The sequence below is a fragment of the Hesperophylax consimilis genome, chromosome 31 (assembly GCF_061612785.1).
Source record: "Hesperophylax consimilis isolate HC1 chromosome 31, BYU_Hcon_1.0, whole genome shotgun sequence".
Classification (NCBI taxonomy): Eukaryota; Metazoa; Arthropoda; class Insecta; order Trichoptera; family Limnephilidae; genus Hesperophylax; species Hesperophylax consimilis.
Window position 1 is genome coordinate 9,621,596 of NC_142866.1, and position 18,268 is coordinate 9,639,863.

General features: G+C 32.9%; 1 protein-coding gene across 2 annotated transcripts in view; it reads left to right on the forward strand.

Moving 5' to 3' along the window:
* The first annotated feature begins 506 nt into the window (after positions 1–506).
* The window catches only part of Ets65A (DNA-binding protein D-ETS-3), a 182,111-nt gene continuing 164,349 nt past the window's right edge, over positions 507–18,268 (forward strand). The window contains exon 1 of one of the 2 annotated variants that reach the window (XM_089649754.1): positions 507–701. Coding sequence is in view for 1 of the 2 variants with exons in the window: in XM_089649753.1 (XP_089505879.1) it covers positions 12,448–12,452 (5 nt within the window). In the remaining variant the exon portion in view is untranslated. Of the gene's footprint in view, positions 702–12,246; positions 12,453–18,268 lie in introns of those variants that run through there. The other variant, XM_089649753.1, reaches the window with a different exon arrangement.

Genomic DNA, 18,268 nt, shown 5'->3' on the forward strand with positions numbered 1-18,268 from the left:
ACAGTGCATATGACTGACAGATAAAGTGGTGTGGAGGGAGCGGGCATCGGGCATGATAGATGGCGGTGTGCGTGAGGCCCCGCCCCGTGGCGCCCCTCCCGGAGGCGGGGCCGCACCTGCCGCCCGGGAGAGGAAGCTCGGTATCCGATACCACTCTCGCAATACCTATCCCACAGCCGGCCCGAGAGCCTTCCGAGAGGGTTTCCCGACCACCGCCCCCCGCCGCCCGACCCGATCCGCGCGCGCGACCCCCAACATCCGAAAATGTGCCGCGTCCTAATTGTCACACCGACGTCGCTTACACCGCTGTGTTTTGTTTTACAAAAGTAAACAAATTTAATTTTAAAATACAACACTAATATAAAATTTACTTAAGTATTTATTAAAAGTTTTATTAATTTTAAGCGTGTTGCACAAAAAAATATTAACTGTGCTAATTAAGTACACGTAATTTGTTTTATCAGTGTAATTTATTTAAAACTTAATTCGTGCAAGATGAACGTTACAGTTGCGGCGAGCATTTTTTCGGTTCTTGATGTTAGTACGCGCGTGAGGTTTTAGTAATCGAGGATCAGTTTGGTCGTCGAGGAGTTGTGAAAGAAGAAGTTAAAGGGAAGTGCTGGAGGTGTTGAGGACAACCACTTGTTTGTGCCAATTCCCCGCACCGCGACTTGAGAAAATAATCTCCAGAGCTTTATCGGGTAAGTTTAACTTCTTGTCACGCAATCTTTTGTATTTTCCTTATTTCAATTTGCGTTGCCCTTTCAAGCGTTGGTATAGCGAAGGGTTGAAGACAGGATGTTTCCTGCTTGTAAAATAAAGATTAAACGATAAATATTTCATGTTTTGTCGTAAATTTTAAATTAAAACACCGATGAGCTTGTTTTAATTAGAAACGAAAATACAATTACTACTTCGGGTATGATTTGAAATTTTAATTTCAAAAGTATTATAGTGATTTGTTTTTGGAGTATTATGCCGTGTTCCGCTACCTCCTTCTTTAGCCAACGTTTCGGACAGCATTGCAGTGTCCATCATCAGGGCAGATGTGTAATCTAAATTATTACTGACACTGCGATGCTGTCCGAAACGTTGGCAAAAGAAGGAGGTAGCGCAACACGGCATAATATCCCAAAATAAATCACTATAATTACTACTTCGTTTATACTCGGTGTATATATAAGCAATATGTAGGTACGCATATATATTGTTTTTTTAATCTTTATTTTATCTTTTAATCTTTATTTAGATGTATCCAATTTTTTATATGCATCGAGTAGGAAAAAATATAATAAATGAAGAAAATATTAACACAAAAATCAAAAAAAAAGCTAGGTATTGAACCCAGGACTTCGACCTTATTCTTTTGTTATTCTTGAATTATCAAATTTAAAGTTTTTCTCATTAAGTTATTAGAAAAAAACAGAAAATGGAAGTTGAAATTTGATGAATTGTTCAAATTCTCCGAAACAACCCGTCCTGATATTGGTTTAAGAGTAACCAAAATAATTTATTTTATAAAAGTGGTTATGGTAAAGTTTAATCCAGTCAATAGTTAAATTATGATGTTGACTAACTCTAATTTTACTGATGTAGGTACGTTTACCCACAGAAAGGACATACATTTGTGATATACTCCTATACGTAATGCAATATGAATAACACCATTGCATTGTAGGCGGGTAAGTTTACACATAAATAAAATAGTATATTTTCCAAAGCATCCGGTTGAGGCATATTTGATTGAATTATCAAATATATGTTTTTTATTAAATTTTATATTCCATATTTTACTAGGAATGTGTTGCGAGCGGGACAATTTTTCCAACAACAATAATACAAATACATTATATTTGTCAGTATTATGTACCAAAATCATAAGCGCTTTAATTTCCACCTATATTATAAGCTTTATGTGTACTCTTTTCGTTCATCAATCATACCGCCATTAATATCATAATTGTATATTTATTGATCAAATGGTGCAGAAGTAAGTAAGATCTGCTTCAAACATATTTCACACGCAGAAAACTTACGGAAAAAATACTAACTAATAAATTAATAAGGAATCTCTTTAAATTACTCGTAATCTTTTTTGTTGTTTGTTTTTGGGGTGTTATGCCGTGTTGCGCTAACTCCTTCTTTAGCCGACGTTTCGGACAGCGTTGCAGTGTCCATCATCAGGGCAGATCCGGTAGATCCGAACTCATCTTCGGATCTACCGGATCTGCCCTGATGATAGACACTGCAACGCTGTCCGAAACGTTGGCTAAAGAAGGAGTTAGCGCAACACGGCATAACACCCCAAAAACAAACAACAAAAATGCTTTTGGCCGTGAAATACTAAAAACTTACCTACTCGTAATCTGGTTAAAAACGAGATTGCAGGCCCTTAATAAAAGAATTGATAGGTTTCCTGATAAACTTTTGGTAAAATACGAGTGTATTGTAACGAAGTTGGAACAAGTGTTTATAAAATTCGTAACATTTTCATATTTCGTCATTATATATCATTAAGACAAACGCAGGTGCATTAACACATGTTCTGATATTATTAAGAATTTACTATGTAAAATCTTCTTTCTGAAATTGTAAAGTTTATCAGGAAGCGGCTAGCAGTTCCTTTTTTAATCGGATTATCAATAATTTGAAGAGATTTTCAATAAACACAGTCGAACATCCTAAGTGATGGGCTACCGACCACCTTAAATCCTTCAATATCATATTTCGGAAACGATATATAATATATTTCTGAAAATATTGTGATTAAAGGTATATATTTCTCCATAAACCTTTTGTTTTCTATCAATAAATCGAGTACCTACCTACCAACAAATATGACGAAGCACCACATTTTTATGTTTCTAGAAATAATAATACGGTTTTATAACGTGTTACCCTGAACAATAGAATCAATATTTTATAACCTGTAACCATAACACTGAACAATATTGCATTAATGCGAACAACATTAGTATCAATATTTTATAACGTATAACCACAACGCCGAACAATAGCGACCGGTCGGTGGCTATAATATTAGAAGATATATTATTTCAATATTTTATAACATGTAACTATAACCCTGAACAATAGTATCAATGTTTTATAACGTGTAACCATAACCCTGTTCAAAAGTATATGTTTTACAACCTATAACCACAATCCTGAACAATAGTATCAATGTTTTATAACGTGTAACAATAACCTCGAACAAAAGTATCAAGATTTTATAACGTGTAACCATAACCCTGAACAATAGTATCAATTTTTTATAACCTATAACCATAACCCTGAACAATAGTATCAATTTTTGCATTAAATCATAATGTAAACGCTGGAAAAACACATTTTATGTGGAAATTATTATGCAGGGGATCTTTTTTTAAGGAAAGTATGCTGACCTGTTTGGTCAAGCATATAAAGCAACCCCATTTATGCATTATTCATGATGACTCGCGGCCCAACCTCAAGTATTCGCAGGCTCTGTGCTCTATACTCCTCACGGGGAGGTTTATTAGGTGCTGTCACGGGGCTGACTAATGCAGAATTAATTATTATGGAAGATAGGGGTCTTCAAGAATAAATCACGATGATTCCTAGCTGGAATTCTATAGAATTAAACATGTCCATTGTCTATGTCTAATAATCATTTGAATGCATTTCTCGATAATTTGTGTTCGGAGTTCTGGTTGATTAAAACCAGTAAACAAGTCATAACAATTATTTTTATAAGCAATAATTATTAGCCTGAAACACTCATTCACATTGAAAAATCTCCTGATAAAAGATACATGACGCTGTTGGCGTCATGTCTCCGGAAATCGAAAGGACACGGGTTCAAGTCCCGTTGGCGTCATGTATCTTTTATCAGGAGATTTTTCAATGTGGATGAGTGTTTCAGGCTAATAATTATTGCTTATAAAAATAATTGTTACCCTTTATATAATATGTAACATAGTGAGATCACTGAGAGCAAAGAATGCAAGGTTGATCTAGGTAAGTGTAATGAGTAAGATTTAGAAAGGGATGCTTAGTTAGTTCGGGCATGTTTGAGTAGTAGCTGACTCGATATTTATACACAGAATTTTAAACAATGACATTGACTGTACTGAACTTCTGTCCCTTATACATACCATACCTATGAGACGTACACGACATACAGTGCTATTCCACACGCTAAATTATACAATATATCTTTAATATGCATAAAAAATCTAGTCTTAAACATTAGTTTACCAAAAAAATAAAAGTCATTACAATATTGTTATGAAAGCATAATTAAAATTAATGTTTCTAATACTTAAGCGTTTCCACAAACAATTTTCGGAAATCGTCGACAAATTTTTGAGTTTTTACGAGCATTGTTTAGTATGATAATAGCTGTTTTTTTACAAATCCTACGTGTATTCCAGTAAATAAAATTCAATTTTATGTGTATACACGCGTGTGTATGCGTGATTGCCATTACATTGTCACCATATAATGCTTTGTCATCGACAATAAGTCCATCTGTCGAGTTTCATCTCGTTCGGGTGTCGTGAAGTTGGTTTTTCCATTTCAGATATTCCAAGATTTGCGTTCATTAATTAATAGTAGTACATCTTTAAAAATAGAGGATTAAACCGAAAAAGTATATTTTATGGAATTTGATGGAATGTGATGGATGTCTATTATTTCATTATTTATTCTATATCTGGAATGCCAAGAAAACAGTGAAGATGCCGCGATGAACCTGTTCCATTTATTAGTGTCCAGATCTTTCTGATCTGGTCTTTCAGATTACTACAACAAATAAGGAACCTTTTAATTAGTTATGAAATTAATCAGTAAATTATGTTACATTTATTTTATTATCGGAAAGAAGAAATTGCAAAGAGAAGAAAGAAGCGTACCTATTTGCATTACGAATAGCCATTGTTGCAAGAAAGAAGAATGGTGTCTCTGATTTTTCTAAAAATTTCACCCTCCATCAGTCTTTCGGGCAAGAGAGTAGGTAATTGCCACGGGATTTTGAAAATTTCAGTAAGATTAACAATTTCTAATGATTCGTCATTTTTAAACAGAGTAACTTATTTTGATTTAAAAGTAACATAGTATTTAATGAAAATATTTGATATAATCATAATAACCACAAATAATTTCTACATTTGTTTACTAAAATCGATTTTTTATGAGCACGTATTTTATAATTAAAACCTGATATAAATATAAAATAATTTTTGGAATAACTTAGTGTGTAAAACCTCAAATTATAATATTTAATTATTGAAGACAATTTGAAAGAGAAAAAAAAAAAAAATATATACGGTAGCATTTAGGACTTGATCCCAAGACCGTCACCTTGCCGGGACTCCGCTCTACCAGCCATAGCCAATAAAAATGTGCGGTGATAAAATGAAAATAATGTTGATAGTTCTTATTCGAAATTAAATATGGCGCCCCGGCAAGGCGGGGGGTCCTAGGTCCTAGATGCGACCGTATCCTTTTTGTGGTTTTTCTGTATCAAATCGCTAATATTGCCTCCAATAATTAAAAATTAAAATTCATTTGAGCAGTACTAAATTCAATTTGGAAGCGGGTATGTGTACCGCCGCCCCTTGAGTCATTCATTGGATAACCAACACCCCCCTGCCATAGGTCACTCCGAGTGGTTCGCTACGTTTGGTATCTTAGCAGGGGTGCCCAGATTCATGAGGTGATGATTGTCTATGTCTTGGCAGCGGATGCGTCCGCTGTGTGGCAAGCAGGATTTGGAGAGATTGGTTAAGGGCGATATTTTTACCTCGCAATGGGAGGAATGAATTCAAACGCCTGGACACACTGACCCCCAGACATCAACCGACACAATACCTTTTCCTACCTATATTTTATCTCTTTCATTAAAAAAAAAAAGATGGTATAGGCCCTGAAAATATAATATTTCCATAAAGAATGCTAATGTTTGCTATACCTTTGATTTAAAAAAAATCTTCGGTTTGGTTGGGTGTTTTAGTCACAAATTTAAAAAAAATATTTTGTCTCTAGAGTTTAAGATGCTCTTAATATCACACTTCAACTGGAACCATCTCGAAGAGAAATACTGCAAGAGATTTATTTATGATATGAATAGTGAATAGTCAGGTATATCCTAAGCTTTCTCTTCTCTTCTCATTTCTTGCCATCGCAGTCTTCATTGTATAGTTTTCATTATAAAGTTTTAACTATACAGTCTTCATTGTATGGTCTTCACTGTACAGTCTTAAATAGGGCCGATACTCAATTAAGCAAGAATATTCAAATAAAATAAAAAATTGACCCTTTTGCCTGGAATATTACCCGTAAACCCGTATTAACCCCCCCTTACGGTGTTAAAAAATCCTCGTTCTCAGGTGCTACGCACTCGGTATATAATAATAATAATAATTTAGGCACAATAAAGTTTTAAAAATAATTCACCAAAATTTGGTAATTAAACATAACTTGATTGACTGCCGTAATATAGTACCATATTATGAATACGAACCAAATTCATTTTTAGAAAACGAATTTTATAAAATATATTATGATAAAACTATACTAACAGACCGAACGATTAGTCATAATAGACCCGATATAGTTTTACATGACAAAATTAAAAAAAAAACTTATATCATTGATGTCGCTATTCCAAATTCCTGTAACATTCATAAATCTGTTAATGAAAAAATAAGAAAATACAAAGATTTAGGAAACGAAATAAAAGAATTTGGCATTCTCAGACTATAAAAATATTACCATTCGTTATTTCGGCTACTGGCATTATACCTAGCTCTCTCATTAAAAATTAAGGCGTATTAGATCTATCAAAAAATTTATACATAAAGATGCAAAAGTCGGTCATTTTGAATACATGTAGAATAACGAAAGATTTTTTAAATATATTTATGTTGAGGGATCAGTAGGATTTATAGGCCCTGTTAGAAGTTCTACCGAGCCGAACCCTCTGATATGAAAATATCTGGAGTCGGTGAATTTTTTTTCCCATTTGATCTCTGGTGAGTTGACGTGTTGTTGTTCTTGTATTGTTTTGAATTTATTTTACTTATATAATGCACTTGCATAGTGTTGATTGACCAGCTGATAATTTGTGGAAAAGTGAGTGGAAGGGTTTAGTTTTTCCTATGGGGAAGATTTAACCCGGACAACAAAATTGGAAGCATAAAAAAAAATTTGGATAATTTGTAGAACGCCGTTTTTGTGAAAAATCACCTCAAGGGCGCTGTAATATATGTAATGTAATATATATTTGTATATTGTAATTATTTCATGCACTATACCCTAATTTATTGCGGAGGAATTCCTAAAATATGAACTCCGTGGTTAGTATATATATACAGAGATATTTTAATAATTAGAGACGATGTTCCCTTAGTTGACAGCACCGGCAAGGAAAAGTTAAACCACAAAAATACTGGTTTGTTAACCCGAAAGATACAGAGTAGGCTCCCTGATTACGACATGTTAAATGCAATTTAATATTCCATTAGTTATAATTAAACATAATATGCGCACATATTATGATTGTCTATCCATAAAGAGGGGCTTATACTTTAGTTTAATCCAGTCCTATCTAAATTATTTAATAGAAATATGGGGAAACACATACATTACATACCTAAATGATTTAGAAACAATACAGAACAAAGTTATTAAAAAACTCTTCAATTATAACCCGGACACTCCCACAAATAAACCATATCCGGAAATGAAACTCTTGAAAATAAGAAAATTGTACGAATACAACATATGTCTCCTAATCTACAAAAAATCCAAAATGGACTTATACACACGAAAACACAACATTTAAACAAACGTCATAAGTACACGAACATTATACTAGGCAACTTAACAAATTGTACACAAATACTGGTAAGGAATAAACACTAATAAGGACTGAAAGTGGCAAAAGAAGCATTGGCCACGAGGGTGTACAAATATACAATCTCGTTCCAGATAACCTTAAAACGGAGAGAATAAATGTATTTAAAAAAAAATTTAATCTTAAGTTATCAGAACAAAATTAGAAAACTACTTATTTAATGTTGTATGTACTTATTTAAGTTAAGAAAGTGAAATGTAAAATTTCTTTTAACTTATTAAATGATTTTAAAAAAATGTTGTCCTCATGGACATATTTACTTATTATGTTTTTTATTTATTTATTGTAAAATTTGTATACCGCCGCTTTTGTGAAATATCACCTCAGGGGCTCTGATTTTATTTTGTTTAGATAATATTCATTAAAATAGTGATCTAAAAAATGTTTATGATTCACATTAGATTTATTTTTACCTAAATTCCAAATATGAAACCACGAGGAAAAAATCTATGAGAGCCTATATCATCTTTGGGGATGATGTTTGGAGTGTCTTTTAAGTAAATTAACAAGATGAAGTTCTGGGAAAAAAAAATATGGGGGTGGGTAGGAATTTGTGGGGTCAGTAAATAAGTTATGGAGAAATGAATGAGAATTTCCATCGCCTTTTCACAAAGCAAAGGGTTTTCACTTTTTATGGAAGGTCTTGATAAGGATGTATGAAATTTATCTTTGAGAGTGTCGTCGAACGGTAGGTCGATGATGCTAAAAAAGGACAGAGCAGAGCTGCAAATAACATTACAAACGAACAATGGTCTATTTTTAGAATCTACACACCATTTGGCGCCACAACCCTTGAGCCACAAAATATATATTTGGCGACAGCAGAACTCCTTTTAAAAACGTTTTCACGTTGAAATGACGCACAATAACGTCCACATTTTTCAGCGGATTTTTCAGTGATTTTTTTCGCGGACAACTATTTATAGAACAAACTACTATGGATTATTAGTTCAGAACACTTTATTAGAAGTTATGTGTTAAGTGGTATAGATACCATAGATGAAGTTTCTATGTAAGAACGTTTCAGTGTACGGAACCCACTTCTAACGATTATGTGTTCAGTGGGTATGCGTGCGCACTGCATACATGCCTCTGGCGAACATCCTGCGCAATGATTCTCCGGCCGATGGATGTTTAAGTACGGTAATGTTCCGACTTCCTGCGCTAATGCCGATGTAACGCCCTAATTGACTTAGCGGTGACCCGACTTTTGGTTGCAGCCGGTGAAGGTTTGAGCCAAGCTGTACGTTTTGTAAAAATGTCAAGAAATTTCATCATTTGCCTAATAAGGACAGTGGACCTCTAATTGGGTGCCAATCGATAACTAACTTTCGTGCCTGGTTTCTTGAACGAATACCAAATTAGTTTCATTTGCATGGCTTATCAGTCGAAATTTTATTTAAATTGCCGACATACTTGACGACTAAGGAACGCAAAATAAAAATAAACTACAGTCACGAGATACACGGATATGGGACGGGAAATGCAGAAGAAATAACAAGAATTGCAACAATGACAAATCAAGCACACAGAAATCTAGTACCAGGCCGTACAACTGAGTAATAAAATCCCCAAAGAAATTACTGCGGCTTAAAATATGTTATATTTTGTAAAATAAATAAAAATATGTCTATCACAAGTGTGTATGATATATTTGATGGCCACAATAATTGATGTTAAGTTTGTAATTGAATACCGAAAAAAAAAAAACCGTTATTATATTACTGTTTTTATATTATTATCAGAACTCACGATGATATTTTCATGATGAGCGGGATATTTTTTCATCAGCATCTGAGTCTTGCGACCCACTCTCGTGACTTACACTCGCGACCCGGATGCCGGAGTGGCGAGGCGAGCGCACATAGATTGTCAGCTCCCGGGTACCAGCAGCCAGCTGCCGGTGTGGCCATAGAAGATGTATGATTATGATTTTGTAGAACTGGTGTCACGTCTCGAATCAGTTTCTCGCTACAGACAAATAGAGATGGAACATTCATGAAATCCAAATAGGCTATCATTCTGGTTCCAGCTTCCAGTTGCCTGAGATATATTTAGAACACAGAATCCCTCCTTCTTTCAGATACTTTTTGAAAGGGTTACCGATGGCGGGAAGGCTGATCGGTAATAAGTTTGATAAAAAAATACATAGTATCAATATGTTACCTACCTACGCCAAACAATGTTACCTACCTACGTCGAACGTTCCGGGTTTCGGGTCATGTATGACCTGCTCAAAGAGCGGGTTTTCGCAACCCGGGTCGTTTAAATCGATATATTGACCGAGCTCTAGATGTAACCCAATTTGTATGAAAATTGAATACTTGCATTGCTTTGGGATATGTGTTTACCAATTCTTTAGCATGGGCTCCAAACGTTTTACTATCTTTCAATATCAGAGCTATCAACAAAATAAGTTTGCAAGAGCAACAATAATTTTTGCATAAACACCAATCAGCGATCATTACACTATATTTAAAATGCAGTTCAACAAAGCTAACTAGTTACTGCACATACTCCTACGATATTGGTATCAAAAGTAATTTTTCTTTTTAAATTCATTAATTATTGACAGACCTTAATTATTGCAACTGATTTCATTTCATTCCCTCGAAATAAAAATATCTTTCACTGCAATTTTTTTTTAATACTAATTCACAGTTTAGGTAACCAATATGCATAAGTAGCAGATGTTTTTTAATAGCATCGAACGAAATTCCAAAAAAAACATTTCACATATATTTTTTAAATCATTAATAAGTATACATTTTGTTTCATATGGTCTGACTTAAATTTTAGTTAATTTGAACCATATTAGTATGTTTACTCTACACAAATGTTTTTTAAAACTTCTTTTGTGGTAAAAATATTTTTATTATTCTATTTTTATATTCTGTATTTAAAGGTACTTGTACCATATATAAATAAACAAATAACGAGATGAGTTGAATTGTCCCTGAATAAATTTATTAATAGTAAGTAGATTGACTTGAATCCCGCATTCTCATTGAAAAATTGCACCACAATAACCACATTAATCGACTTTCATCTCAATAATATCAGTGACTGAATCGAACCCCATTGACCTCATTGATTAAAACAACCAATGACCTCTGCGGTTGAATTCCACCCCAATGACCCAATTGACTGATTTGTACCTTAAATATATCACTGATTGATTTGAGCCTTATTGCTTGATATACACCCTAATATTCTTTAATGTTCGTAATGCATATGAATAACCTGAAATACAGAGGTATTCCTTATCTTTAAAATTACAATATCCAAAACACTTCAAAAACTATTAAGATATTAATGAATTATGCTGATTGTAAGGAAGATTTTTAAAATTTGGACATAAAGATGGTTAGATGTCAACAGTGAATTGATATAAATGCATTAGGGATAAGGGATTTCAGATATTCTGGAAAATTTCGGGGGCTTACAATCAAAGGGGCCTAGCTACAAAAACATAGTTTGAGATAAACGCAAATAAAGATTAGAATGCTCATATGCTCAAATGAATACCCAACTGATATGCCCATCTGTATCTCTTAAACTGCTGTATGCACGAGATAGAGCTCCGCGTCACTAATAAATAATGTGATTATGGCATTACCGAACCCAGGCTTAACTCAAAACACTATTCTTGGCCCCCGATTTGGCAGCAATGATGCAGTTTTCTATATAATCCACAATACTTGTTTTTACTTATTTTTTTTTACTTAAACATTTGCACCGAATTGGTGCATAATGAAATTGTGAAACTTAAAAAACAAATAACTTTGAATAAAGTACATTTCCAATTAAAATAAACTTTCTCTATCGGATTATCACCTGTCATGTATTTACATAAGATTTACCTAATTGTGATCAATAGGTTTTTGAATTTTTTATGATTCCCCGATAAATATTAATCCAAAATCCAACACCGTAATTCAAATAAATAAATAATATTAAAATACGTATCGAAAATCGACAACACTGATAAAAGCTATGCCTTGGGGCTCTACATGGAATAAAGTGAAGGCATTAATGTTACTTTTAGATTTAAAAAGGCTTCAATAATCAAACTAAAGTCATTTGGACTAGGCCGGGGATTCATTTTGTTTAGATGAAGCTGTTGTCACTACAACTCGGGCTGGGATAAATTCTCTCTTGGCGAAATAATTTTCTGTATTTATTAAGTAAACAATTTTTTTGGCCTTGTAATGGACACCCGCTGTATCCATAGATGGGTCCGACGCATTTCCCTCGTGCCGGATGCAAGCAATTTGGCCACCGAGCAGCGAGCGACGCTGCTGTAAACAAACTCTCTCCGGGCCAGTACCAGCGAAGAACTTCTACCGCGACAGCCGCAGCCGCTGAGCGATCCGATCCTCGAGGATACTTTTCCCAAATACTTACACTGAAGTTAAAAAAGACTTAAGTAAAGTAATAATAAACGAAGTAACTTCAGTGCTGGTGTTCGGTGCGATGTTACCAACGCGTGTTCTCATTTGTGACTCAAGCGATCTGTGCCCGGAAGTATTCGCTTAGTGTGGAACATGAGGTAGCTACCATATTAATATATGCAGATTCATTATTGTCTATAAGTACGCACCGTTGCTGATTGCTCGTGCATTTGTCGGTGCATTACTGAACGGTGTCACTGGAACACGGTTAAATCAGCGTGTTGGCTTCAATGTATATTTCACAGGCAGTACAGTACGCACACTGTAGTGTTCATTGTCTTAATTCGCGAATTTTATAACTAATTGTAAAGTTATTACAAAAATTAAGTTCATTAATAAAAAAATAACAAATAATTCGTTTTTTTTGCGGAAAAAAGAGACATCTGCAAATAAATCTACCGAATTATATTGCAGTGATTTAAAACGTTGGTTGGCGGAGTAGTTTAGTAGGTAAGAAGTAATAAATAACCGAGATGCAAATATAAAAAAAGAGTAACAAAATGTTTCGGTGAAAGATTGTGTAATTTTATGAGGGCATCACAATTATTGATACAAGGTGGGGCATATAATAATGTGAATGTACCATAAATTTTGCGAATGACGTCAAATGAAATTGCGAAATGACATTTTTGTTGTAGACATAAATAGAATAAAGTGACAAAAAGCAATGGAGCGATGCACACCTGAAGAACGCGGAATTATTGTTACTGCTTATTTGACCAATTTCCGGTCTGTTGTTTTAACGCTGCGTGAATTTCGTCGTCATTTTCGACCAATTAAGCGTGTGGCTGAGCATTTAGTGCAGATCTTCAAATAAACTTTTCATGACAAGTGAGCTCATTTTTTTTTCTAACAAATTTGCAGCCAATTCACATTACGATATTACTTTTGTCTCAACTTGTATTATGGTTAATTGTGCGAAAAATAAGTTCCTCAGTTCCATAGCTAGCCGCCAGCACAAATTTTTAGTGAAATCTGAAAGTTAGCCTACGTCATGCGTCCGATTAATTTTCGTAATATGTTTTGTCTGTGTATTAGGTAATTTGAAAACTTGTGTACTAAAACGAAACAATGGCAAAATAATAATTTATTACCTTTATTACCTACTCTGTTTACAAAACGAATTCTATTCGAACGAAATAATCTTCGTTAACGAAAGAAATAAAATACGATTTGCAGACAGTTTGAGGAATATTGGTAGTAAAAAGAAAACGAATCACGTGATGGAGTCATTGCATTCTTTGAAATATTAGTCACAATAAGAATAAAACAAACATTTTTATTGGATCGTTTTTTTAACTCGCGCAGTCCTGTGCAAAATCACGGGATAGTCTGCATTTTGACAAATTCGTCCAAATTTTGAAAAATAAAATAAAAATAATTTTCTTTTTAATCTGTTACATAAAATTGGTCGCTACCTACTTTGTGCTTGTCTGAAAATTTCACAGAAAACGTTACAGTTAAAAAAAAATAATTTAAATTCGAAGAAAATTTTATTACCAGAGTTGCATGGGACACACCGATAATCGAAATTAGTATTTTGATGATATTTTTTTAACAAAAGAAGCACCGATGTATCCTTAGCGATATGAGATACTTTGCGTACATATTTGGTCGTTTATTTAGAAAAATAATGTGAATACAGCATAAAAAATTAAATCAAAAAAAAATCTCGGTGAATAAGATAATTATATATTCTACCCACATACGGAAATTTGCCAACATTTGAAATACATAATGGTTTAGTGAAACCGTAATCAAGAAAAAAAATTTTGCTATTAGTTGAATAGAAATTGGTTGCAGTGGAATAGTTTTATGCTTAGCCTAGTTATTAATATTATTGAGGTATGTTACTATAGCCTTCTAGTAAATATATTCCGTACAGTTGAGCACATCTACAATTTATGCAAAATTATTGCCAACTGCATGTAATCTAGGTACAAGCGAGTATGTATTTAAATGACCCTGTCCTGATATTGTCGTTGCAATTAAAAATATTACATCATTCAGAGATAGTAATAATAGTTAGTTTTCGCAACAGAAATATTTACTTCTAATTTGTTGGTGATGCCAGTGAGAAGGTACAAACTTAATAGTATAACAGGATAACATAAGAATAATAGTTACGTACTAGGTATGGGTAGGTTTCCATTAGCCGTGCGTCGGTTGCTACAACGCCTACATAGTTGGACGCTCGTGTCGTGTTGACGCTCGGGCGCAAGTTTGCAGTTGGCGGAGTTACTGCTGACCGCATTCATATTTTGGATCATCAGGAGGACGGGTTGTTTAGGAGAATTTGAACAATTCATCAAATTTCAACGTTCATTTTCAAGTTCTGTGAAAGATTTTTTCAAGTTCTGTTTTTATTTCAGTTCTGTCAAGCAACTAGCCTATAATGACATTTATTTATTTATTTTATTTTATTTTAATATTACATTTAGTTACGATAGTGACGTATTGCCCAACTCACTAGGTGTGGAACGCCTGTGTTGAGATGGCAATTTACATAGTGGTTGTTAACTAGGTTTTAGCTAATACAATATTGTGAAAATGCCAGATACAATAATAGTGGATGGTAATAATTGGACAGAAACTTTTTCGAATGCAACTGTATGTATTTCACTTGTTTCAAAATGGTTAAAATACAACAAACTTGTCTTAAACTACAGCAAAACATTTTACTTACCTTTTTATAAAAACATCAAAAACAAACCAAAAGACAACCTTAAAATTAGAATCCATAATACAACTTGCAATCAAGAAATGTGCTTCCTGTGCAACGAACTCGCTAATGTCAAAAATATAAAATATTTAGGAGTATCAATAGATATTAATCTTAATTGGAAATCTCATATTAATCAAACCACTTCTAAACTAAGATATCTAACCTACATATTTTATAGACTCAAGGAAATTTTAAACGCTGAAAAATTGAAAATGATCCACTTCTCCCTGGTGCAATCTGCAATCACTTATGGCATAATAGGATGGGGTGGTGCATCTGATACATTTATTAAGCCTCTACAAATAATTCAAAAGCACATAATTAAAGTCATATATAACAAAAATAAAACATTTTCGACCGACCTATTATACAAGGAATCTAAATTATTTAACATTCGTAAATTATTTATATTACAAACTATGAAATATCTATTTAAAAACAAAAACAATTTCAAAATAAATGAAAACAGAATGAGCAAAAGAACAAATAATATATTTTACACCCCCCAAACCAATACTAAATTAATGCAGATGCATAGCAGTTTCATTGGTCCTCGTAAATTTAACCTTCTACCACTACAAACTCAAATGATAAATAAAAAGATAGAATATATTAAAGAGGTAAAATTATGGCTGATTGACGCAGATATTGAAACGCTTTTACTATAAATTTATTTATCCTTTCTACAACTCACTTGCTAAAACTTTATAAACTATTGTACATAATGTTTTCTCTTTACTTTTTATAATAACTATAAACAAAAAAAACTTTTTCTACTAATGTATATTATACTTTAGGTACTTGAAATATAGTAATCGTTTTATATTACCCACACTCAGGCAGTCAGTGCCTTAGTGGGTTTTCATTTCTTTTGTAAACTATTTGGTATTATATATTATGTTATTTTATACTATCTATTAATATGTATAATATGTGTAAAGAAATGAAAATAAATAAAGTAAAAAAAATAAATAAAAAAAAATTATAAAAAAAAAAAATACAGTGTGTGGCAAGCCTACGCACGACGGAAGTGAAACTTTTAGTATTCTTCTCTCTCTCTTTTCATTTCATTCTCTCTTTTTTTTCTGTCTATTGACAAATTTATAAGTAAAAAAACAAATCGTTGATAAAAAAAAATAAAGTTATAAAAATATGGGATTCGAACCCGGGTCCTGCATAACGAGTGTCGAACGCTCTGCCTCTAGACCGCGGTTATTATGTATTCGACCAAAATATCATATAGTCAAAATATCTAAAAGTCGCAGCACGAGAGCATTATATCACTTTAAAAAAAATTATTATTAAAAAAATCACAAAAAGAAAAAAAAATAGTTAAAGCGGGGATCGAACCTCGGTTCTTCACGACGACAATCGGGCGCTTTGCCTCTAGACCGCGAAGCTGAGTTTGGAGAGCGACCGAAAGTAGGTATATAATATTGGCTAGGCTCCTATAGCGAAATGATCACGGTTTTTGATGACGGTCATGAGTTGGTTTTACTCCGGTCCTCGAAATTGCATAACGCGCGTAAAGAAGTTTCATTTCAATAAAATCAGTATTTTTTTGTTTTGTTTTGTTTTTTTTTTAAATTATATCTGTAATTCATGTAGAAGGTGGAGGCCAAGCAATAATAATTTTAAGTAATTAATTAATAAAGTTTCAGTTTGACCAAAAGGCGTATTATACATATGTATACACAGTAGGCACAATTTTTAGTATGTTATAAAATAGTTCAATGTATATTTTTATTGTAGATAATCAATGATTTCATTTTTAAATAAAGTTTTGATTTGTGTGTTTCTAATGTCAATAGGTAAAGAATTTATTTTATTTAAAGCTTTTTTGTCCATAAGAGGATTGACAAACTGGGATGTTAAAAGATTTTACATGTGAATGTCTCGAGGCTCTAGTGCTTGTTCGTTCTTCATACATATGGGTATTTTTAGGACATTTTTTGAATATAATTTTTTCAGGTTTGAACATTTAGTGTCTTAAAAATAAAATCAGTATTCGTTCTTAATGGGATAAAAATGTAAAAAAAATATAATGATAGTAGTAGATATACATAGTAGATAATGATATAAAAACAGAACTTGAATAGGACTTTCACAGAACCGAAAATGAACGTTGAAATTTGATGAATTGTTAAAATTCTCCGAAACAACCCGTCCAGACTTTTTTTAAACAGATCTATTTGAAATTTAATTTTCGTTTTCGGGAATGAACGAAATGAATTCTTGGAAGAGGAAATTAACCCACTTTCCGACATCCGATCAAGCTGAAACTCGACAGACAGACTCACATACACACGCACACATAATGCATTTATGTGAATTTGGATGACCTTATAAAAATTTACTTCAATTAATAAACGAAATAAATCTTGGTACCTTCCAATTAAGATTTGGCTCTAGTGGTGGCGCGATTTATTCATTTTAGTCTAGGAAGGTTCAATCCTTAGTCAAACCATAAAAAAAATTAATATATCTTATTTTTTAATAATCTATTAATAAAAATAGACGTATTAAAGCAAAAAAATCATATTTTACTGTAATTTTTTATCACAGTAAGATATATTTTGAATGTGTGAAAAAAAAAGTAATGTGGTGTTTTATGAATGCTTTATTGTATTAGAACATAATCAATGATCACCACTCTAAGTACTTTTCCAAGTTGTGACATTTTATGTAAGAAAAAATCTAACTCTTTATGATAAAAAACGCATGTAACGGTAAAGTCAAGTTGTTTCATAGGAAAGAATATTGTTACTGTGACCTTAGAACATTTGAACATTTTTTATATATTTTTAATAGAAAGCTATCAACTGATATTAATATTTGTAGCCCGAGGTTTGTAGTTTTGATTTTAGTTAGTTTTAATAAATCATCAATTTTCAAAGTTCTGTGTTTTTATTATTATTATGTTCTATATATCTCTATTCTCCTGTTATTTCGTTAATGGCCAGCAGTTTGAAAAAAAAAATAAAACAGAATTTGAATAGAACATTCACAGAATGATTATTAATGTGGAAATTTGATGAATTATTATTATTTTTAATATAACACCGCACAAGCGTCTTAACTACTCCCTACCATCTGGAGCCAGTGAGACTATGGGATCCTTAATAGGGGTATGTTGTGTGGCTGAAGGTAATGGAGAGGGGAAAGAGATGAGTGAGAGGAAGGTGGAGA